This window comes from Alosa alosa, chromosome 6 (genome assembly GCF_017589495.1).
Source record: "Alosa alosa isolate M-15738 ecotype Scorff River chromosome 6, AALO_Geno_1.1, whole genome shotgun sequence".
Lineage (NCBI taxonomy): Eukaryota > Metazoa > Chordata > Actinopteri > Clupeiformes > Clupeidae > Alosa > Alosa alosa.
This window is the reverse complement of record NC_063194.1, coordinates 12,537,482-12,561,766: the sequence shown is the minus strand read 5'-3', so window position 1 is coordinate 12,561,766 and position 24,285 is coordinate 12,537,482. Positions and strand designations below refer to the sequence as shown.

The following is a 24,285-nucleotide window of genomic DNA, read 5'->3' as shown; positions in this document are numbered from 1 at the left end:
GTAAAATAAGACAACTCCCCTGCAGGATATTCATAGCAGACATAGCATGGGGCATTCATATCTCACCCTCTTATCGTCATTCAGACTCCACGCTGCAATGTCCAAATGCAATATGAAGGACATGCTGGTCAGTAAGTGATCGTACAGTTAATGGAGTTCAGGTCAAGTAAAACTCACAAAAGCTCCCTACAAAAATATTATATTATGATCTATCATGGTTATTCCACAGAAATCTAACAGCATTTTTGTAGAGTAACAATTTTGTTAAGTGGTGTCCTGGCCCCTCTTGTATGAACTGAGGATTGCAGCCCTTTGATACTGTGGTCAAGAGCCGGCGATAGTAACAAAGGATTCAGAAGGGGGTATTCATCCTTTCATACCTCTCAAAGAAACACCTTATCCTTGGATATAACCCTGCATTGCAGCCTGGTAAACAACTGAATGCTTGTTATAGCACTGGCCTCTGAAGGGCCTTGTTAGGGTGGGGGATTTGGGGGGGTGTACAAGGGTTAACAAGTGACACTGGGGTTGGGGGCATGAGGGTTTGAGAGGGGGCTAAGTTTAGGAGCATTTTATTTTAGCAACCCGATGGAGGAAAACACACTCGCTCCGGTGCGCAAATAATCCCACTATGGTTTCCTCCGATGTTCCTTGTGGAGTCAGTCTAACTCTCCCCTTGCCTGGGTTTGGGCCCGGGACATGAAGCGAGTCTCTGGGGGTGAGTTTCCACCAAGTCGTCTCACTGAACCTCACCTCTGAGTGAACCTGAGCGATTGTAACGGAGACCGACGTGGTGACGACAGTGCTGCGACAAGCGTCTCGGGTTTCGCTGATCGTGGGTGAACATTGGAAGAGACGAGGGTCTGCGGCAACAGTGATGGAAGGGACTTTTCCGACAAGCGAAAGGCATTTCGACCGCAAAAAGGGGAAAAAATAAAGCAGCCCCTGTTTCCCATGCCTTCAGTCTCGAATTTGGCCACAAACATAATTACAGAGGACGACAAGGCTGGCCAGCTGAACCCAGAGGCCTTGGTCACTGCTAGGGGGAATCGCGTGTGTGCTATTAGAACAACGGACTCTGAAATAGTTCTGGCCCTGACGTGGTCCAGATCCGCACCACATCAGTCCAGAACCTATTCCAGAATCAGGAAGTAGAGTGGAAAAGCAATGTGCTCTACAGACTGTCAGGAATGTTTTTAACCCTGACAAACCAGGAAGAAGGACCAGGAACAATAAAGGACTTTTACAACACACTTGTGAAAAGTACCGACCATTTAATGTGTCTATGATGCATGGGTAATCTGTAATGATGGTGAAAAGAAGTACAATCCCAACATGCAAAATAATTATTTAAAGACTGACCATTAAAATAGACTATGCCTATGATTCAAACAACTCTATCTATAAGATATGCTGTAGAAAATATTCTATACAGTGTATCGGGCACTAAATATGCTATTAATTTTATAGACAGGATAAACTAAGTAATTTTTGAACAATTACTTAGTTTATCCTGTCTATATAAGTAGTGTAACTGTTCTGGAGGGGCAAGTGAGCTTTGATGAGGCAAACAACATATCGGTCATAACCCTGATTGACAAACGTATCTATTTGGGTTTCGACAGTCTTCAGGACTCCATTTCCAATTTCTCTGAATGAGTCGATGACATTAACCTGGATTTGTGTATACCACACAACACAAAAAGGTCCTGTCAATCAACAACAATGACTACTGAAAAGCACCATGTGATGAAGGAACTAACAAAGCACAAAGAGGCTAAAGAAAGGCATGCAGAGAGAAAGAAAGAAAAAAAGAAAGAAAGAGAGAAAGAAAGAGTAAGACAGCTAACAATCTTGAATTTGTCCCCGTGTTAGCCTCCTCATTCGATTGTCAGTGTGGTGTTGCTCGGGCAATCAGAAGGGAGAATCAATGACAGGCCTCATTCCCATCAAACAGTGGCAGGGCCCACTTATGCCGAGTTCACACTAAAGGATTTTAACCACGATTTCGAGGTCAAAGACAATTATTAGAAATAGCAAAAACAAAAGCCCCAGATCGGGGATAAATCGGCTCTTAATCTGTGATAACAAGTCGTAATTTGTAAAAGTTGTGATAACAGATCAATGGCGGTTGGACTTGAAAAGGATAAAAATATAGTCCTGGTTGAGTGGTATGCACCTTAAACTATAGCCCTACCAGAATATGGACCATTCCCATTCAACACTGGATCACCGGGATCCTGCCATCACTTATGGGCGTGCATTCCTTGAGGAGATGGATTTGTCTGAAATTTCTATTGTGTAATATAAATACCTCTGTCACGAATCAGATGTATAGTTTGAACACACGACGACGTTGACTCCTAAATACAAGAAAGCAAGTAATGTAATCTGAGCATTAGCGCGATCCTAGGCCTAGAGAAATTGTGAAGTCTGTACGACAACACAGAGCTTGAAGGAAGTGACCAGGAACCCCTCAGTCAGCTAATGGCCTGGTTTCTGGTAAGCAGCATCATCAAACTGATCAAACCCAGATCAAACCCTGATCAAACCCAGAAAGAAATACTACATGATTTACCGGTCTGGAATCTATATTGAATGTGAGGCGTAAAATGTCATTTAGAATTAGAAAAAAAAGACTACCATCCTAAAGAAATCTAGGATGCTAGGATGCTATAGCTACATTGGTTTCAATGCAAAAACAGCTAGAGCCCAACACAAAACAAAACAAAACAAAAGCAAAGGTTTTTACTTTGCCTAAGCTCTGCGATGTGGCCCGTATAGATTTATTTTGAGATAGATTTGGATATTTAATCCCCCAAAGGCAGGCTTACGGGGTCAGAGAGCTGGATCGCTCATTAATGAAGGGAAGATAGAGACCCGAGGTGAGGCAACAATCGGTCACCCACGCCGCACTGCTGTGCATCGCTAATCCACCTAATCCATAACCATTTGCCTGAATGTGAGGGCTGCCTGTTTCCATTGCATAATCGTGGGGTTCATTAATTAAAAACATCTCATATGCCCACGGTAGCCTACCTCCAACAACTGCCCAGCAGAACAAGCACGCTCTGGCTTACATCAGGCCCACAACTGGACCAGATACAGAGTTTGCAGCTTTTTGTTACACTTATAACGTTATGCGTGCTTTTATTAAATTTGATTGCCCCAAACTTTGATAATCTAACTAGAGAGTGGTGGACCTGTGTGTATCTGCCCCCATTAGGTACCTATATATGAGTATAGGGTAAGGGTCTGCCCCCTTAGGTACCTGTACATGAGTATAGGGCGTTCCTGGAAGAGCTAGCGCTATACATACAGTTGTTCGTGCCACACAATATACCGACAAGAGTAATTAGAGCACATGTCAACACGCATGTCATATTAGTGCCAGCCTACACTGACAGCATGTAGGTCCTGTTACATAACACATACATTACATACGCACGACGCACGCATACACACACACACGCACACACACATACAGCTAGATGCACAGACAAGACAAAAGAGAGCTGGTTTAAATGGCAAAAAGACATAACATTTGACACGAAAAGAGATGCTGTTTGGTAGTGACGACTGGCTTTTTCCGTAATGTTCTCCAAAGTGAGCATTAAGTAAGGGCAACGCATTGTTAGGCCTGACAACAAAGACCCCTACACTGTGAGGCTTTAAATAGTTTCTCTGATTACCGTGGCTCCGCTTCAAAAATACCTCATCCACTTAAATACCTAAGCCAGCTCTCCTGTGCCACTGGCATACAACAATAGACCTCTTTCACACTAACCCAGCTTACCGAAAGTAAATAAATAAATAAATAAATGTGCAATGAGTGCAAAGTTTACAGCCCCCCCCACCCCCACCCCACTGTTGCATTCAAGCGCATGGAGACTCCCCAGGTGGCAGCTGCCTCTGGCCCACATGTGGTCTGGGTGTGGCCCTGAACAGATTGGGTCCAGGCCACATCAAGCCCAGATCTTTTCTAGGGTCAGTGGCTAAGAGTGGCCGGGGTCTGGTTTTCACCCGTGGTTAAGAGCGAGAACTAAATTTAAATAAAATCACCCTGACGACCCGGCATTTCCTTTTCCTGTGTTGTGTGCATATGCTGATTTTACTGTCCACGTCATCATCGTGGAAAGCTAAAAATGTTTTCTTTGGCTGTGGAGAACAATTTTGCGTTGAGTGTTTTCCTTTTAAAACCTTTAGAGTAGCTTTTCAATTTTGCCTGTCTTCATCCCTTCACTCTAAGGCTGAAACACCCTAAACTGTCACCTCGCACTGTCTTCCCACAAGAGGAAGAAAAGAAGAGGTCATAATTGGCCACCTCTAGGTCCGCCACAACCTCTTTAATTCATCTCCATTACGGGCTGAGGATCAGCAGCAACAGGAACGTGAAAGTGGACGAGTGGACGAAGGGACAGATCGTCAAATGGACAGGCTTGCCGCAGGAACAGCGAGTTATTTGAACAGGTGTCAGGTAAACAAGGCGAAGCGTGTATGCTGTGCGGGAGTGGGAAAGGGAAGAGAGAAGAAGAGAGGAGAAGGGAGGGAGGGAGGGAAGTAGGGGAGGAGAAAAAAAAAAAAAAAGCGGTACAGTTGAGCGACTGAGCGAATGAACGAGCGCCCACGCAGCTCCCTCCACCGCCTGGGCCCCCGTGTTGACTCAAGCACAGGTGAGTGATGGACCGACCTTGCAGGTCTTTGACGGAAAACCATGACGTCAGTGCTGACAAAGACAAACAACACACACACAAACACACACACTCACATAGACATACACACACTAGATTCAAAAACTTGGCTAGTCCCAAAATGGAGCAACTGATGTTTGCTTATGGGGGCCCCTGTATTGGAGACAAAGGTCCTAAAACACACTTCACGTTTCCTAATTCAGAAGTGTCTGGAAAAAAAAGCCACAGTAGGTATTGGCTCTATTCAGGGACTGTCTCTAAATTTGGATTGCCGTGGACATTTTGAATGAATGACTAGAGAGAGAAAGGAAAGAGAGAAAACACGAGTGAAAAGAGCCTGTAGGAAAGGAAAGCAATGCTTTCGAAGGGTTTTTATATCAGTACCACCACAACTACAACCACTTGCTGCAAAACAAAAGCACTGAGACATGACAACATCAACCACCAGCCACAACAATACTCAACTGTCCAAAACAGACGGCTCCAAAAATAACGCAAAAAAAAAACTACTTCATGACGTGACTCAAGATTGTAATCTCAGTCTCAGAACTGGAGTTGACTCAATGTTGCAATCTCAGTCACCAAACTGGACTAGTCTCTGCATTGTAATCACAGTCTCCAAACTGAAGTTAACTCTACATTATAATCTTACCATCTTAGTTGGAATTGACAGACTGAATGGACTGAACAGCCACCACAACCATCCTACTACCACCAACCAACCACCCCCCTTCTACATGACTCCCTTTTCCCCAAGGAGGCTCACCGGTGCTGGGCATGGTGGACACACCAGCCTGGGAGAGAAGCTCCAGGGACTGTTCCCTGCCGGAGACACTGTCGGAGGAGAAGCAGGATTCCGTCTCGTAGATTGTCTGCAACATCGCGCACAGTCCCGGCACGATGGGCCTCCAAAAGCATGCCAGTGTCAAAGTGCTCGAACTCCACACACCTCAAAAAATCTGTGTGGAGCAGATACGACCAAAGAGAAAGTCCCACTGCGAGCCCTTGTGTGCTAGGAACTTGGGTGCCAACTCTTTGATGATGCGACAATCAACTAGTAGGTCACCAACACAGTTTGTTAGGGATTGTGCTGTAGAAAGACAAGCAAACAAGACTGAATCTTCACTTCAAAGATGCTCTGCAAGCTTCATGCCTTCTGTCGTGTATGTTACTTTGATGTACAAAATGACATAGGGCAATCCCTTTGATTTCCATGGCATGAAGAAAACAAAACGCAGACGCCAGAATAAAAACAGTCCATCCACGAGTCACCTCAAAAACAAACAGGCTAAATCTACACCGCAATCTCCTGAAAGGGGATCAAGACCCTGTGGAGTTCGTATTAGAGTGACAGGAAATATCTTTAGCCAGCCAGAGCTACAAAGTTTACAATCCAAAACATCCTCCACGGTCCTGGTCGGCTTTGAAGGGGGCTGGGGGTTAGCGTTGCAGGGAGAAGAAGTCCGGCTGAAACGGGTATTTAAAAAGACCTCAGTCAACAAGAGGTTAACAATTGATTGCTGCTTCTCTGCTCCGGTGAGTACAACAACACCGGCAGCACAGAGAGTGTAGTCCTGAGACAGAGAGTAGACTTTGCAGAGCTGTGCAGTTCTGGTCAGAGTGAACACACTCAGCCACAAGTGAGGAGTGAAAGAGGGGAACGAGAGTAAGAGAGAAAGAGCGAAAGAATAGAGACCAGCGATAAGTAAATCACTAGGAGACCGAGCAGGATGACGCACCCTAGAACAGGAGAGTGAGTGAGAGGTAGAGAGAACAGATAATGTATCTCAAGAGAGACAGAGAGAAAGAGAGAGTGGGGGAGAGAGAGAGAGTGCTGGTCTCCTCCCCTCCTCTTTCTCTCTTGGTCTGGTTCTCGTGTTTCTTCCTCCTCTCCTTTCCTCTGTCTGCGGATCAGCACCAGTGGCGCGGTCGCACCTAGACTGAGAGCGGGGAGAGCTGGTCACCGTGGAGACGACAGGGGGCGAGGAGAGTTCCAGCGGCAGTGGCGGCTCTACTCCTTCCCTCCTTTCGTCTCTCCTTCCTTCTCTCTCTCTTTCTCTCTCCGAATGGACCACCCCTCTCTCTCTCTCTCTCTCTCCGTAGTGTACAACAAAGTGTTTGTGAGTGAAAGTCTCGTTTCTTCTTTTATTTTTTTCCCTCCTTTAGTTGTGCTGGGTTTTTTTTTTTTGCTTGCTGCTCGTTCGCGTCGTTTGTGCTGTGCTGCTCGTTTCGAAACGTCGGACCCGCACTCGCTCTCACCGTGTGAGGAGACACGGCAGGAACGGTGGAGTTTACAAACACGGTGCTCTCTCTCTCTCTCTCTCTCTCCCTCCCACACACACACACACACACACACACACACACACACAGAGACACACACTCGCACTCTATCGCTCCCTCCCTCCCCCCTTTCTCTCTCTCTCCCTCTCTCTCTCTCTTTCTTGCTCACTCGTTTGCTTGCTCGCTCACACACTCTGCTCACAGCAGTCTGGAAATAGAAGAGGCAAGGCAGTCCAGAGGGGCGGGGATGTGGCTATAAATAGACGCGGGAGAGCAGAGAGCTGAGAGAGAGGGCGCACACAGAGAGAGAGAGAGAGAGAGAGAGAGAGAGGAGGAGGAGAGAGGGGAAGGAGCTGGAGGGGAGAAGAATGGGGGATGAGGGGGACAGGGAGGGAGGGAAAGAAGGGGGGAGGAGGAGGAGGAGAGGAGAAGAGGGATATAGAGGGAAAGGAGGGGGGTAAGGTTGCTCATGCAAATAACAAGGAGCCAATCCTGAACTGATGAATGCTTCCCAGCAGCCAATCAGAGAGTGTGTGTTTGTGTGTGTGTGTGTGTGTGTGTGTTTATGTCTATGGGGTGGTGAGGACGGAACCACTGCTACAGCCCTTCGTGACAGAACTGCAGGACATGGAAGCGAACAGCTAATGACTAGCTGAATACTAACACAGTAAGCACACACACAAACACACATTCTTTCTCTTTGACTCTCTCTTTCTCTTTCTCTCTCTCTCTCTCACACACACACACACACACACACACACTCTTTTGAATGAATGAGGCCCCCCAACACAGATCTGGAAGCAAACACAGGGATACACACACACACACATGCAATGCACATGCACACATGAAGCAAGGTAATATATGATCTACGTCAGAGCAACCTGTGTGATTACCAATGGGCTCTCTGTATAAGCTTCTCATTGTCTCACAAACACACTCTCTTTCTCTCTCTCTCTCTCTCTCTCTCTCACACACACACACACACACACACACACACACACACACACACACACACTGGGGTCACAACACATTATTGGGTTAGTCTGCTGAGACAGTCTTCTCAGCTGTGTCAAATCCCTTACCAAATGCATACCGCCACTGCCCTCTCTTCTTTTTGCTTTCTCTCTCTCTTTCTCCTACTCTCTTCTCTCATCTTTCTCTCTCTTCTCGAGTTTCCCATTGACCAGTCTTCTTCCCTGTCTCCCTGCCCCTCTCCTCCTCCTCCTCCTCTCTCCTCCCTTCTATTTCTCTCTTTATCTCTCTTTCTCCTCCTCTCCCCTCCCTTCCCTTTCTCTCTCTCTCTCTCTCTCTCTCTCTCTCTCTCTGTCTCTCTTTGGCCCGCTGCACCAGTTCTGCTGTTTTACAACTCTCTCTCTCTCTCAGCCCACTCAGCTGGAGGAGGAGGGAAAAAAGCAGTTCATTAAGAAAAGAAAAAGCAGCCAGGCGAGCCGTGCCAATGAGGAGGCAGGAAACCTCATCTGAGGGGGCAGTTAGCACCGCGAGGAAACCTTACGCCTGCCCGTGGGCTGAGAGGGATGGGAAGATTGCACACGCCGAGATGGACACGCCTTACAGTGAAACCTCTGCAACACACACACACACACACACACACACACACACACACACACACACACAGCCACTATCCAAATCTTTGCTTTATCAATGCTTTACCAGCATATAACAATCTTATTAGGAAAGGACAACCTGTGCTGCTGCATCTCTGGCTCCCTATCAGAACCGTGAAATGGCCTATAATAACCATGAAAAGGGCTCTTTGATGGCCCCCATGGCTCATTAACAACCAGCTTTCAAAACATTTCTCACATTTCATAAAGGTACCAGAACCTGCTTGGTAGAGAAGCTTCTAAAGGGAACCTTTAAGTTCCAAAAGATTCTAATGAGAACACTTTCCGTTAGACAGGCTAAAAGACAACTGAAGAAGACTAAGTTGCATAAGACAGCTGATCTATGTCCATAAGTTGTCCTGCAATGCTTTGCACCTACAATCATGTGGTTGATGAAACAGTTCATCATGTGTTTTCCGTCTAGATGGAAAAACATACAGTTCCTAGAGTCCAAAGTCTAGGATTTGTTATTGTTGTGGTTCCATAATGAACTAAATATAGTGTTTGCAGGACAACTCTGGACAAACAAGCCTGGCCTTGAGAGACCATGGCACCATAGCAACAGTTTGTGGTGGTGTCATGCTTGGATTGAAACAGTAAACCGAGGGGCTGTCTGTTTGCCCTTGGCCAGAACTCAGCCACAGTCGTGCCAGAATCGGCCCAGAGAGGCAGCTGCTCACTGGTACACCAGTGGGCTACAAGCTGCAACCCAGTTTCTGCGCACACCAAAGTACCGGTTAAAGATCACAGCTTCACCACTTTCGTTGTGGATGACCCAACACCATCTCACTGTCACTGACCTGAGGCGGGGAGGAAAGAGGAGCCAACGAGGCGGTGAGGAGGCGCAGGCCGAAGAATGCACACTGACGGACGAGAACAGCCTCGCACTCGCTCTCGCTCTCGCTCTCGCGCTCACACTGAGGCTTGGCTCTCGTATGGGTTTTCACAATCACAGAGTGCTCCCCTTTGATCTTTCAGCACTACACCCACACACACACAAACACCGCGGGTGCCATTCTAATGGAATCCCACCTGTTGACCCCCTCTGCTACATGGCTGGTCTGGTGGCATGTCAGTCAAGCCCAAAGTCACCTCCCATTGGCTGAGAGTGACTCTTTTTTTACCAAGCCCTACCTGAAAATCCCCTGACAACCCAGCAATATGTGGGACATGGGATGGGCTCTCCAGGGCGGGGGTGGTTGAGACAACTTCATTTTGTTTACTGACGCTTTGTTCAAAAGTGACTGGTTGCTGAGGGAAGGTACCATGTCAACCAACTGGCAACCCACAGAGACAAGTGTCATGAGTCCAAATGTCACCAGTCACCAGAATCAAGCGGAGAAGGAACTGCAAAGGAAGACAAGGACGGAAGGATGGATGGATGGAAGGAAGGAAGGGAAGAGATTTTAAAATAACAACAGAAGAGGTTAGAGGGTGAAAGGATGTCAGGTGTGTGTAGGTGATTGCAGAGCAGCTTCAATGGAACACACACTCCTTCATACACACATACAAACTCATCCCCACCACCACCACCTCCTCCTACTCTACAATTTCCACTGCCTCCACAACCTCGTTACCCCCCCTCTCCTCCTTTGACTGGCTGCCTCTTGGCCCTACTTCCCTGTCACTCTGGGTATTAATAGGTGGATGTACCTTTCAGGCCCTCTGACGTAGATAAGGGTTTATATTTAGATAGTGGAAGGGGGGGTGGGGTGTGATTGTGGGGGTTGAGCTCCACTTGCTTTTTAAAGATCTTTTTTTCTTCCGTCTTTTTCATTTATTTAAAGCACGCTTCATCGATGAACTTGTTCGCTTTAATGTCAAGGACTTCAGACAGCAAACTGGGTTTGACAGAGGCTCAGGGTTCAGCTCTAGCCTGAAAGTATGTGCACACACCCACACACACAAATACAACACATTGTGCTCTTGTCCAGTCAAAAAGACACTTGGCAACTAAGCTCTGTAAATAGGACTCAACAGGTGAGATAAATTCCCAAGGAGCTGTGTCTTTCAAAGATGTCTCAAAGATAAATTGTGTCATGACACATTTAATTTCTGCTCTCATTCACACTCAAAGCACTTGATGAACAAACATTTAACTGTCTTCAGAAGTAAAAAGACAGGGAAAACATGAAAACAGGTAAGAAAAAGATAAAATCTCAGATGTTTGAATAAAAAAAACAGCCAGAAGCAACAGCATGTAACAACAAATATGACATAAATACATGAAGGCAATAGAAGAAGAGCAATACCGTCTGATAATCCACAGATGGCAGGTAATCAACCTTTTGAAAACGGACACCACACAGGACTGATGAGACATTTGCGTTGGCGCAGTGGCAATTGATATTCTCGACACAGTGCGCACCGAACTCACAAACATACACCTATCAATATTTCATTAACATTCAAAGGTGGACATGAGCAACAGATAGCACTCTTGATGGACAGCGGTCAAGGGAAGACACTCCGAGTGCAAACTGGCTGTAATACACTTCATTACAGATCAACATTTTTAGATGCATCATTTAATGACTCACATTAAGGCATAGATAGATGCGCTTGCACCAAAAAGTGGGTCCACACACACACACACACACACACACACATACATACATACATACACACACATGCACAAAGTGTAGAGATTCACTCTCCTCAAATAGAACATTGCGATGACTCATCCTCTGCTCACTCCCAGCTGCAGTGCAGAGCACACACACACACACACACAGGCACACACACCCTCGCTCACACACGCTCTCCCTCAAACCTGCACAACCAAATCCTCTCTCCTGTCACACACAGACATGCACACAAAACCACCCCAACCCAACCCCACACACAAACACACACACACACACACACACACACAGCTACACACTTTCTCTTCAACATACGCACACTCTGTTAAGCACGTACCTTTACCGTCACAGATATTCACTCACATGCGCACCGTCACACCCTCTCAAAGACATGGCAAACAAATGTACATCTTCAATCAGAGACACACCCTCACAGAAACAGAAACACACACATACACACACACATACACACACACTGGACACGTGTGAACGGGCACTCTACGTTATTTTCGTGAATGTATAAAGTTGTCCTACACACACTCGTTCACTCACACTCTCTCTCTCACACACACACACACACACACACACACACACACACACACACACACACACACTCACCATGGATTCATCCGTGTTTACTGGCTGCCTGTTTTTCTGCACTCCTTGAAAAGTAGCAATTCAGCCTAATTACGGCGTGACTCATGCTAATGGCTCTAGCCTCGCACACAAATCACACAGAGGCACAGTGGGGCCAGTCCCACAGAGAGAAGAAGGAATACACACACACACACACACACACACAGAACAACAACAAGCTTCTAACACACACACCCATCAGAACACACACCCGGACCAGACCACAGTGTTGGCATTAGAAAAACGCTCAAGCATGGTGGGGGTGGGGGGGCATCATTACCTGACAGCAACCGCATTAGATGGAAAATGGCAATTGGAGTGGAGAGGAAATGTTGGGGGATACGGAGAAAAAAGCTGCCCAGTTTCCTCAAAAGGAGTGATAACTGGCATGATAACTGGAGGAGAAAAACAACATTTTAAAGGCAGGATGACAATAGGGTAGAGGAGAAAGAGATGGAGAAGTGCAAAAGAAGCAGATATATGGTGAAAGGGGTGAAAAAAAGAAAGGGAGTGAATTGAAAAAAAAGGGGTGAGGGGAAGAGAGGAAGTGAAAGGGGATGTGTGAGAGAGAGCAAAGGAAAGAGGGGGAGTGAAGGAAGGAGAGAGAGAGAGAGAGAGATGGGAGACGTGTAATCATCAAGTCTGCTGGAGGCTTGTCTGGCTCGCACTGGCATAGAATACAACAAGCCTGCGTGATGTCAGGGGCGGGTACACACACACACACACAAACACACACACACACACACACACACACACACACACACACACACACACACACACACACACACACAGACATGCAAACACACGATCCTGGCTGGCAAGCATCTTAGACAACACAAACGTAAGTTTACAGAGAAATAACCCCACAAACATGTACTGCTGTACATATCTGACTCAAACACCAAAACACACAACATGAAATAACACCAAATTACACATCACCTACAATCACCGTGAAGTGCAAAAACAAAACACTACTTTTGCTCCACAGCTGGATCAGTCTAGAGCGTTGGACACCCTTGTACAGATACCGTCAGCCCAATCAGTGTCATGACATTTGTCAGCCCCAAAAACAAAACCAAGAGTGTCTTAGACAGCTGAGGATCTGGCTCTCGTGTGGCTTGGATCCAGCAGATTTGCATCAGATCGGACCAGATCCATTCCAAGGATAGCGGAACTCTAGAGTCTCTGCCCCTCGACACAAAGCCAGATCCTCAGCTGTCTAAGACACTCTTGGTTTTGCTTTTGTTAAGCTGTAGATGGGCTGACAAATGGGCTGACGGTATCTGTACGAGGGTATCCAATGCTCTAGACTGATCCAGCTGCGGAGCAAAAGTTGTGTTTTGTTTTTCCCTTAAGTTTGCTTCACTTAAGGGAAGAGGAGAGATAGACTTCTCTGCATAGTGTGTCTGCCTCTTCACCCCCTCCATGTTTGGATACTGTCTGTCCACTAGCCACTTTTTACCACTGTCTTTCTGCCTCATTGTTTGCGTGCTATATTAGCACATTAGCACATATGCATAACCCCTCTCTCCATGCCATAGCCGAACTGTGGCCACACTTATACCTTTTCTTAAAATATTTATATACACAGATATATAGATATATAGACTCTATTCTTGCACTGTTGGACTTACTCATTTGCACTATCACCATGACCACTATCACCAGTGCACTATCACCATGACACTCACTCACACAGAGCACCTTACCTTACCTTACTATGCACAGAGTATCACAGGCTCAGTCCCTGCCTCAGTCATTGCAAGCGCCTCTTGATTGATTAATCATCACTATGTGGATACTGTTTTTAGAATTGATTTAGAGTCGAGTTGATTTAGAGTTGATTGATTTGTTGATTGAAGTGTTAGTTAGTATAACTTGTATTTTAGTATATTTAGTATGGACTGTTGGAACAGTATATTTAGTATAGACTGTTGGAACAGAGCACCAATCAACCTGGGCTAACATTTGAAGATGTAGGGCCACTCCAGTGCTCCAGTGGCAACTTGGCCCATGTGGTTGCAGGCGTTTCGTGAGTTGCAGCCTCAGGAGAGGTAGAGACGGTGCCTGAGGAGTCTCATAAGCCCAAAGCCCTAAAACTGTCCCCTAGAACACTGAAAAAAGCTCTCCTAAAAGCCCTTTAAAAGCCTGTTGCACAACTGCTGAGTTCTTGAAAAACATAACACACTGTTCCAGCTGCACTATGCGCCAGGGCTCCTTGACCAGAGCCAGAGTTTGTAATGGTCCTGAAAGGCACTGTGTCCCTGTGTGGACACACACACACACACACACACACAAATGCACTCTCATCTCGCCTGCCAGGCATGACACCCCCCTCACACAAAGAAACCCCTGCAAAAACAGAGATGTGGCCAAACAGAGGAGATCAGACAAACGTCACTAGCCACGTCTAAACCAATGGCCTCTTCAGTGGCCAGTGATGAAATGACTACATGTGGAACAAACCAGGTCAATTGAAGTAGATCAACCACAAAGCTTCCGTTTTTTAACATTCCATATGTTATCTTAATGCAGAGGAAGTAGATTGGGAACCAAATAGAATGTTCAAGCATTGTTTTTGTTTTTATTGTTGAAAGGGTCTATAGCTGCCCTCATCATTGCAAGGCTCTTGTTTCATTTTGTACACCTGTCTCTACCACACTGTGTTTGTGGTGATACATTAGCCTTCTTCTGCCTCTCTGCAAAACACAAACACACTCAGACACACGTCCAGCCTCTTTCTGTCACGTCCAAAAACATTTAGGCTATTTTGGGACAAACATAAATTCCCTGCTTTTTACGTCATTGGCGGATATGCACACAAGCACTGAGGCCACACATACACACACACGAGCACTCAGGTCTTGAACAATCAGTCTCACACAGGCAGACACTACAAAAGTGCATGTGCATGTGTACAGACACACACACACACACACGCACACACACACACACACACACACACACACGCACACACACACTTTCAGTTCCACATACAGTATATGTTCCACAGAGACAAACAAGCACTCAGTCTCATACACAAGTATGAGTGCACATGCACACACACACACACACACACACACACACACACTCTTCTAAACACGTATGAACACACACACACACATTTGACGATGTTGTTATGAAGTGGACTGCACAGTGATTGAAGCCGCCATTCAGACCCTTCTGATGAGGACTGCGCACACGCTCAGGGTTGCCACGGCACCCAGTGACATTCAAAGACGTCATGGGGGAGGGGGCAATAAAGGTCTGGATGGTCGTCATTCGTTCTAATTATAAACCCCTGAAAGTGAAAGAGGAGGAGACAGAGAGAGCCAAGGAAGGAAGGGGGGAAAAATAAGGTAGCGTAACATGCGGGGGGAGAAAATAATAACGACTGAAAGGAGGATGAAACAAAGACAGAGGTGAAGGTGTGAGGAAAGGAGAGAAGGAAAGAGAGAGGTGAAGGTGTGAGGAAAGGAGAGAAGGGAAGACAGAGGTGAAGGTGTGAGGAAAGGAGAGAAGGAAAGACAGAGGTGAAGGTGTGAGGAAAGGAGAGGAGGAAAGACAGAGGTGAAGGTGTGAGGAAAGGAGAGGAGGAAAGACAGAGGTGAAGGTGTGAGGAAAGGAGAGGAGGAAAGACAGAGGTGAAGGTGTGAGGAAAGGAGAGGAGGAAAGAGAAGAAAAGAAAAGATCGGAAGAGAAGAGGAGCTGGAAGGGAAACAGACATACTCAGAAACCAAGAATCCACAGGTTGCTCTTTGCTATTGACTTTCAACTTTATTACAGACTGACACAACCTGAGTTCCTGAGCTCATCCCTGCGTCATCACCTCCCTTACACACCTGCCTGTTCTGCATATCTCCCAGAAAACACTTCATCTGCATGCATCGACCATAAAGTCCACAGCTATTCAGCTTCGGATCGATACGAGCAAAGCAGTTCTGTACACAGCAGAATCAATTTATGAAATGTAACAGTTTTTACGTCAGCAGCACATTGCCATGTTTGGACCAAGCAGTTGGTCACCCTCTTTAAATGTAAACACTTCTGTTTCCATTCCCCGAGCATGCAGTCTGCTTACACTGTTCCATTGTGGTGTTAAGTATGCGTGCCTGTGCCAGTTTAATGCAACGCCCTTTGGGAAAACTGCTGCCCCAGACAAAAATGGCTGCCATCCGCCACCACAATGACCCACAATTCCAGGTTGGAAAACAGGAAAATTACTGTCATTTGCATGCATGCATGTGCAGAGGCCAAAATCAACACAACACGCAGATCAAGGAAAATATGTTTCAAGCTCGACATAGGAGCCATTTTGTGTAATAGGATAACATGGGACATTGGAGGGACCCGCTATTTTCCAGAGGCTTCCTTACCTGGGTAGTTGGGCGAGTTCATGGATGGCCAGTCGACTCGAGCTGCTGTCCTCACTCTCCTCCTGGTGTGAGGCAGGCCAGAGTGGCTGATTATGGCCTATGTGTGTGTGTGTGTGTGTGTGAATGAGAGACTCTGTATGTGTGTGTGTGTGTGTGTGTGTGTGTGTGTGTGTGTGTGTGTGTGTGTGTGTGTGTGTGTGTGTGAATGAGAGACTCTGTATGTGTGTGTGTGTGTGTGTGTGTGTGTGTGTGTGTGTGTGTGTGTGTGTGTGTGTGTGTGTGTGTGTGTGTGTGTGTGTGTGTGAATGAGAGACTCTGTATGTGTGTGTGTGTGTGTGTGTGTGTGTGTGTGTGTGTGTGTGTGTGTGTGTGTGTGTGTGCGTGTGTGTGTGAGACAGAGGAGGTTAGAGGCCCTAAAGTGGGTTCTCTGTGTCAGCCATGGCCTCCAGTCTCAAAACGATGGGGGATGCGACACCGGGGGCCTCTGCAAGAGACACAGACGAAGAGGAGTCAGAGGAAGAAGAGAATTAAGGAGAGAGAGAGAAAGAGAGAGAGAAAGAAAGAGGAGGGGTAGAGCGTCACAAGAGAAGGTGGGAGGAGAGGAGAGGAGAGAGAAAGAAGGGCAAAAGAGGATAAGCATAGAGAGAGAGAAAGGAAAAAATAGAAGTATAGATAAAAGTGAGGAGAGGACAAAGAGAGAACAGGAGAAGAATGGAGAGGAGAGAAAAGAGGAGATGAGAGGAGACGAGAGAAGAGAAAAGGAGAGGAGAGTGGACGTCAAGAACACCATTTCAGAAACAACTATGACGAAGAATTAACTTCCGTCTATTCTGAGCTCCCAGCAGCAGTGCAGAGTTTTTGCATTTACCACCATCAATAATGAATAGAGGAGGCAATCATGGCAGGCCAAACAAAGGCATTTCACAGAGATGATCAGTCACATTCATTCCATTAACACTGACAAGATAGACTAGCTCCCACACTTACTCCCAACCTCTCTCTTCTCCTCAAAACTCTTCTCCCCCATATCTTCTCTTCTCATCTCTTCTCTTCTCTTCTCTTCTCTTCTCCTATCCTCTCCTTGACTTTTCTCTCCTCGCCTTTCTGTGCCCTTACACCCCTCTCAGCCATTCTCATATGTTTATCAGCATGATATAATTCACAAACTGCAATGAAAACACCACTCTCTACACCTAAAAATACCGTTAGAATAAACAACGGCTGCCCAAGGTGTGATCATTCACAGAGAATTCTTCAGGCCAACATTAATAGGTGAGAAGAGAGGTGGGTCAGAGTATGGAAGATGCTTAAGGAAACATGAGAGAAGGTGCAAAATTACTTTCTTTTTCTGTGGGTGTATACATAAATATATATATATATATGTGTGTGTGTGTGTGTGTGTGTGTGTGTGTGTGTGTGTGTGTGTGTGTGTGTGTGTGTGTGTGTGTGTGTGTGTGTGTGTGTGTGTAAGAGTTTGTGTGTGCTTGTGTGAAAGTGTGTTATCATCTCCCAAACAGCACTCTGAAAGCTGCGAATGAGATGAATCACACAGCCCCTAGTCTTCTGAAACACTGGAGAAACTGCAGCACAGACAGAATACCCATGGTGCCTTGCGGCAGACCAGAGTGGACGTGCAGGCGGATGCATCAACCAACGTACACTGCAGCAGCAGCAGCAGCAGCAGCAGAGCCGTCCCCTATACAACCCCAACCTACTCGCCCCGAGACTTCTCCTACACTCAATCACTGCACCACCTCCACCCTCACTGATAAACCTGTAGGAGGAAAAGTTGGCTGGAGTGGCTGGTGATGTGCCACTGTGTGTGTGTGTGTGTGTGTGTGTGTGTGTGTGTGTTGGGGTGGGGGGTACGCTACTAACATTGTACGAAGCTATTGTTGTTATGCGCGTGGGGACTGTGGGGAGAGCACAATCTCATTCACTTAAAAGACGAAGATGATCACATCAATCTATGCAAGATCACACTTGCTGGACCACATTTGCAGGATCGCAGAAGATGATACCATACGCAGTCAAGTAGACCACTTTTAGTCAGTGGTGTCTGTTTGTCCTAATATGTTTGAAATGGGAAGGGGCTTAACGTGTCAGGTAGGGACGGGTGGGACTCAGGTCATAGACAGAGCAAAGGTCATAATTGTAGAGCCCAGGTCACAGAAGGCGTGTGTGTGTGTGTGTGTGTGTGAGAGAGAGAGAGAGAGAGAGAGAGAGAGAGAGAGTATAGTATGTAGGGAAGAGAGGAAAAGAAAATAAGAGCACGCACTTGTGCTCTGGTGTGAGGGTCTTCTGGCCTCACCTACTGGTGGGAAGGTGGAACTACAGAGACTGGAGACTTAGATAACTCCTCTCCATGTTTTTATCCTGACTCTCAACCTTGGATCTGTGTGCATTAGAGGAGCTTAGCACCAGCAGACGAGTGATTAGATACCATCCAATACGCCGTCCACGACAGAGGGCTGCACGCTTTCTAAACACAGAGCGCTGACCCATAAAGTGATGTCACCCAGCATGGTGGGATGGTTGAGTATGTTTGAGAGGGTTTGTGCTTGTGTGTGTGCATGAGTATGTGTGTGTACGTGTGTATGTGTGTCAGAAATGCAAACACTGGACAAAGGTCACCACTGCATGCTGCGGCACTGTACCTGTGTGTCTGTCACAGACACACATGCATACACACATGCAGGCAGAAACACACACATATTTCTGCAGCTGAAATTCCTGGAAAGCCAAGGTCTAACAAGCTCCTTATTGCCTGGCTGGCACTGCTATAAGCCTTTAACAGACAACTGCTGAGGCTGATAAAAAATGAGCGAGGGGGCATAATGGTAGAAAGAAAGAAAGAATGGTAGAAAAGGAGGGGAAAAAGAGAGGGAGAGAAAATGACTGTGGGAAACAGTGAGAAAGGTGAGGGAGTCAGAGATGAATGACAAAATGAGGAATGAAATGAGAAAAAAGGGAGTTTGAGAAATAAGGAAGCAAAAATAAACAAAAGAGAAAGAAAGAAATAAAGAAGTAAACAAAGAAACAACATGTAATAATCCCATTTAAAAAAGAAATATCAAAACAAATCAATGTAAAATACTCCAGTTTCTTGCCTCCTAACTTGTTTTAACATTGATAATCTCTACACTACAATAAATGGCTCCTGAAGTGCCCTGTTGCTATGTGAAAACATCAACAATGAAACCAACGCTGCTAGGCCATAAGCTAAACAGTACAATTGCTATGTAGGTAGGTGGCAAATGGATGAACCAAATCAAGTTTGTGTCTCTATTGAATTGGTTTGTGAAACTAGAGTCTCCATTAGCCACTAAAGAATTACTGGGCTATGATTAATGATTTACTGGGAGCACTGATTAATACATTTGTATATCCTCACATACACACACACACACACACACACACACACTTACTCACCATCGTTCTTTCACTCACATCCACCCACCCACTTGCACACAAACACAAACACACACACAAACACACCACACACACACACACACACACACCACACACACACACACACACACACACACACACACACACACACACACACACACACACACACACACACACACAAAAAATACTCTCATAGTTGCATGCTATATTGCCTGTTTCCAGTGTTGGATAATCACATTACCAAAGAAACTGTGGCTGGTTTGCTTTTTTTAAGCTAATTTATTTTCTGCAGATGACAGTTGCGTCATTCACATAACCCTGAGGGCAAAGATAGCAGGCGCTGTTTATTTTCATTTAACAAATAGTAGGAATTGTGCCCACACACGCACATATATGCACAGGCAGGGACAAAGATACTCTTTGAAACGTCGCTAACACGTTTATCCCATTCAAGGTTACCATCTCTGATGCTCCTCACTTTCGCCAAACAACACCACCATCCTTGCAAATCCTTCCGGCCAAAGAGCAATGCACTAACAAATCTCATGCATACCAGAGCCACATTGGTGCTGAAAAGGGGACCAAGTCTGTTCCAGTTATGCTCTTGGGGGCAAAGGTGTACATTCAGCTAAAGTACAAAAATGAACCCCATGGTTACTCACACCAGAGGGTGTAGACATTTTTCAGGGTTCAAATGTCCTTTGGAGGTGCTACGAAAGAGGTGCTACGAAATAAGAATTAGAAAAGAACAGAGAAGAAACAGGGGTTCTATATAAATGATCACTCATCAGAAAGTTCTCACTAAAACAACTGTGGGGTTATGAGGGCACTCACACTCAGCACAACACTTCCTCTGGCTTCCTGCTCTCTTGTGAAGATATTGGTAGCATCGCTTGGCACTGTCCCTCCCTTGGAGAGTGGTGTGTGTGTTTGTGTGTGTGTGTGTCTGTGTGTATGTGTTTGTGTGTGTGTGTGTGTGTGTGTGTGTGTCATGTGTGTGTGTGTGTGTGTGTGTGTGTGTGTGTGTGTGTGTGTGTGTGTATTAAGAGCCAGGTACTTAAAGAGTAGTTAAAGCAGCTCCGCTCACTGGCCCAGTGCCCAGCATGATTCAAATACACACACACTTCCTGATTGCCTTATTTTGTTTCCCTTCTCTCTGTGGTGCTGTTGTTCCAGCTCCATGTTGAGACAGACCTCAGGTGATAAGACACCACGGAGACGACATAGAGTCACAGCCATCCTGTCACCTTTGCGTCATTTTCCCAACGGCCTCGGAGAATGTCGTCTAGGGCATCTCCTTTTTTTCTGTGAGCCCTTTCGTCCCCCTCTCTCTCTCTCTCTCTCTCTCTCTCTCTCTCCCTCTCTTCCCTTTCTACTTCCAAACGACCGCAGTCAGACATCATTTATAAGGCCTCCTGCGTTCCCCCCCTTGAAAAGAAGGCTTATGAAATCAGAACGGGAATTGCATGGGTGTGAAGCGATGAGGTCACATAATCTTATTTAACAATGAAGAATTGCACTGCCGAAGACATGCTACCGCTCTCAGAGCCTGCGGGATGCTAACTCCTGAAAGATGACTCATAACTTTATATCTCGACACTTTAAAAAAAACACATATACCAACCATGCATAATAAATCCAATTATTATTTATGTAATTCCCCTATTGGGTGGGTTTGATATAAATGGTAAGCTATACCCCCATCAGGATTGGTAGATGGTGAAGCAACAGTCATCCTCTTATAGTAGGTGGATGAGTACTTGTGCTCTTACAGTGCATTGATGGGAACATGTCCCCCTATGAACATGTCCCCCTATAGTGGGCGGATAAGAAGAGACCCCCCTAACACACACACACACACACACACACACACACCTTTGAGGTAAGGAGCTTGATCATTTCGCCTAGCGATGCTGCGACTAGAGGCAGGTCTGGCAGCGCTCCAAGCCTGACTCCCTTCTTCACTCACCCAAAGTCACAGCCACCGTGGGTGGGAAGGGGGGCCCGAAACGCACTGCAGCAGGGGGTGGACGACAGGGAAACAAAAAAGAGACAGAGCACTGCGCCCCTCCAAAAAGAGAGAAATCGAGAGAGATGGGAGGAGGCAGGAGAGGAGGAGGAGGAGGATGACGAAGAAGAAAAATGGTCGTCACGACCCCTGCCAACCCTGCACCGGCTCTCCACAAGTCTCTCATGTGCCTCCTTGGCCTGCTTTTTAAGGGTCGAGGAGCCTGATTGGTTGATCTCAAGGCTTTGGGTTTGACTGTCCTTTTGTGGTGGAGATCCATCATCTACAGTACATTCACCTGCACATGGTGGTTACGCAACAGCCGCCAAGGTTGGAGAGAACAGGACAAACATGTCCCCTCACAAATCACACCCAGGACAGCAGGGAGAGCTGGGAAATTAAGTTAGAACAGGGTATATTTATATATATATGTGTGTGTGTGTGTGTGTGCGTGTGTGTGTGTGTGTGTGTGTGTGTGTGTGTGTGTGTGTGTGTGTGTGTGTGGAAGCAAGGTAAATATGTCTATAAGAGGGAGGTGAAGTGGGAATCTTACACTCTCTTTAGATACGGTAGCTATTATGATTTACTTTTACTTTACAACATTATTGTGTCTGTCCACCTATTTCATGTTTGTCTGTCTGTCTGTTTGTCTGTCTGTTCAATCCCCTCCCGTGTGCATTATTACATGTCTGTCTAATTCCATGTATGTACTTCTATGTCTGCCTTTGTGCCTATGTTATCTGTCTATCTGATTTCCTATTATGCCTCTCAGTCTGCTTGTCTTAAGGGTCATTCACACCAAGAACGATAATGATAACTATAACCATAACGACTAAAAAGCGTCCACACTGAACAACAATAAGCAAAGTCTCTCCTTGTGTTAATGAATGTGACGGCTAAAATTGAATGGGTTCTGATTGGCTATTAGCTTTTTATTGTTCTCAAAATCGCTCTGAAAGTGATCCCCAACGATATCGCTCTTCATGTTGTTATCATTATAGTTTATGTGTGAACGCCGTCATTCATATTAACAAGAACGATATTTGTAATAGTTATCGTTATAGTTATCGTTCTTGGTGTGAACGGCCCTTTACTCTGTGCTTGCCTGCCTGCCTGTCTGTCTGTCTCTCTGCTTGGCCTCTTGCAAGTCCTTTCCTAGATTGCTGTTTGGTATGTTCAGCAGATGCTGTTCCCGTTTGGTATGAGAAGCGTTCTGCACAACATCATTACAGGGGTCAACAACCATCTCAACAGTTCTTCCTGGAACCTGAGCCACCGCCACCACACACACAGACACACAACCAGCAGACACACACACACACACAGCATCTTTTTATGCATTTCTGAGGACTGTTTAACGCCTCACAACCTCTCTCAGCACATATCACTCTCACACACACACACACACACACGCGCGCTTCTCCTGCTCTCAATAATTCACACTCTTAACATTGTGTCAAACACAGAGCTCCATCTTGGAAGTAGAGGGAAAGTAACTCTCCATTGTCTGTCTTACCTCTTCCCTTTTCTCCACCAACTAAAGCAACACTGCTAATTATCCACCATACTAAACTGCCTATGAGAGAATCACCATCAAAATGCCAATGTACATGCATGCTGAAAGATCCCAGTTGAGTCTTAGGCCATGTAAAGAGTTTCAGCTGGGGATGTGTCTGTGTTGCTACTGTGCATGGCTGTAGCCATTAGTAGACCTCGTGGGGGAGGGGGATTAGGCTGGTATGTGTGAGAGGTTGTAGGTCTGCCATGCCAGCTGTTAGGCTAGCCAAACATCTGTTTTCTACCGCTCTCAAGACTCCTCACTTTTTCCACTCCTTGGCATTCCTTCTGTCTTCAGCTAGGGGGGAAAGGGGGAGAGAGGGATATCTCCATGACGATGGAGGAGACCACACAACGGAACATCAAGTCAGGAACACCACACCACAGAGCTATAACACTTTTTAAATGGCATTCCTCCATGATGCAGTAAGTCGTTTTCGTTGAGAATAAATGAAAGAAATGAAGAAATCAAAATGCTTCTGGACTTATGATGCTGCAACTCTGTGGGCATGATAAACAGTGTTGTCACTGTGCAACATACACACTTTGTGTCTATATCTCTCTGACAGGAACATTAGAATACAGTTATTTCACAGCAAAACACACTGACTGCATTTTAAACAAGTGCAGTCATTTTTTAAATTAACAAAGCAATAACTACCACACTTCGTATTAATAAGGGCAAATGTAAGCAGTAAATTTCCTTGATGGAAATCACAATGCGCTGCTTATCATAAACTATCTGATTTTTGGTCTATTAGAAGGCTACTGACAGAAACAGATTTTTTTTTAACTAATAACTGTTAGTTAACCTTAATTTCTGCATTTAGCATTACTTAATTAAATCATACATCTAAATTTTATTTATCTAATTTCTATTGTTAATATGAATTAATATGAATGCATCACCCAGTGATAGCTAGGGGAATCGGGATGTAAACTAATCAGCTACTTAACCTTTTTGGCTGCTACAGGCAACTGGTTAATCAATGCAGACACTATTAAGGCCTTTAGCCTACTTTTAATTTCACTTTCTTCCCTTGTGTACCTTCAGTCTATAACATCTTTCTGTCCTCTACTAGACTCTCAGATGGGAAACAGACTGACTTT

The 24,285-nt window shown here is 45.7% G+C and overlaps 1 protein-coding gene across 10 annotated transcripts in view; it reads right to left on the bottom strand.

The window, feature by feature from the left end:
• Positions 1-16,369, bottom strand: part of hdac5 (histone deacetylase 5) — a 60,720-nt gene extending 44,351 nt beyond the window's left edge. For 9 of the 10 annotated variants that reach the window (XM_048246415.1, XM_048246419.1, XM_048246420.1 and 6 more), the window contains exon 1: positions 5,458-7,019. In XM_048246415.1, the coding sequence (XP_048102372.1) occupies positions 5,458-5,572 (115 nt within the window). In that variant the 5' untranslated portion in view covers positions 5,573-7,019. Of the gene's footprint in view, positions 1-5,457; positions 7,020-16,199 lie in introns of those variants that run through there. The other variant, XM_048246424.1, reaches the window with a different exon arrangement.
• Positions 16,370-24,285: the final 7,916 nt, after the last annotated feature.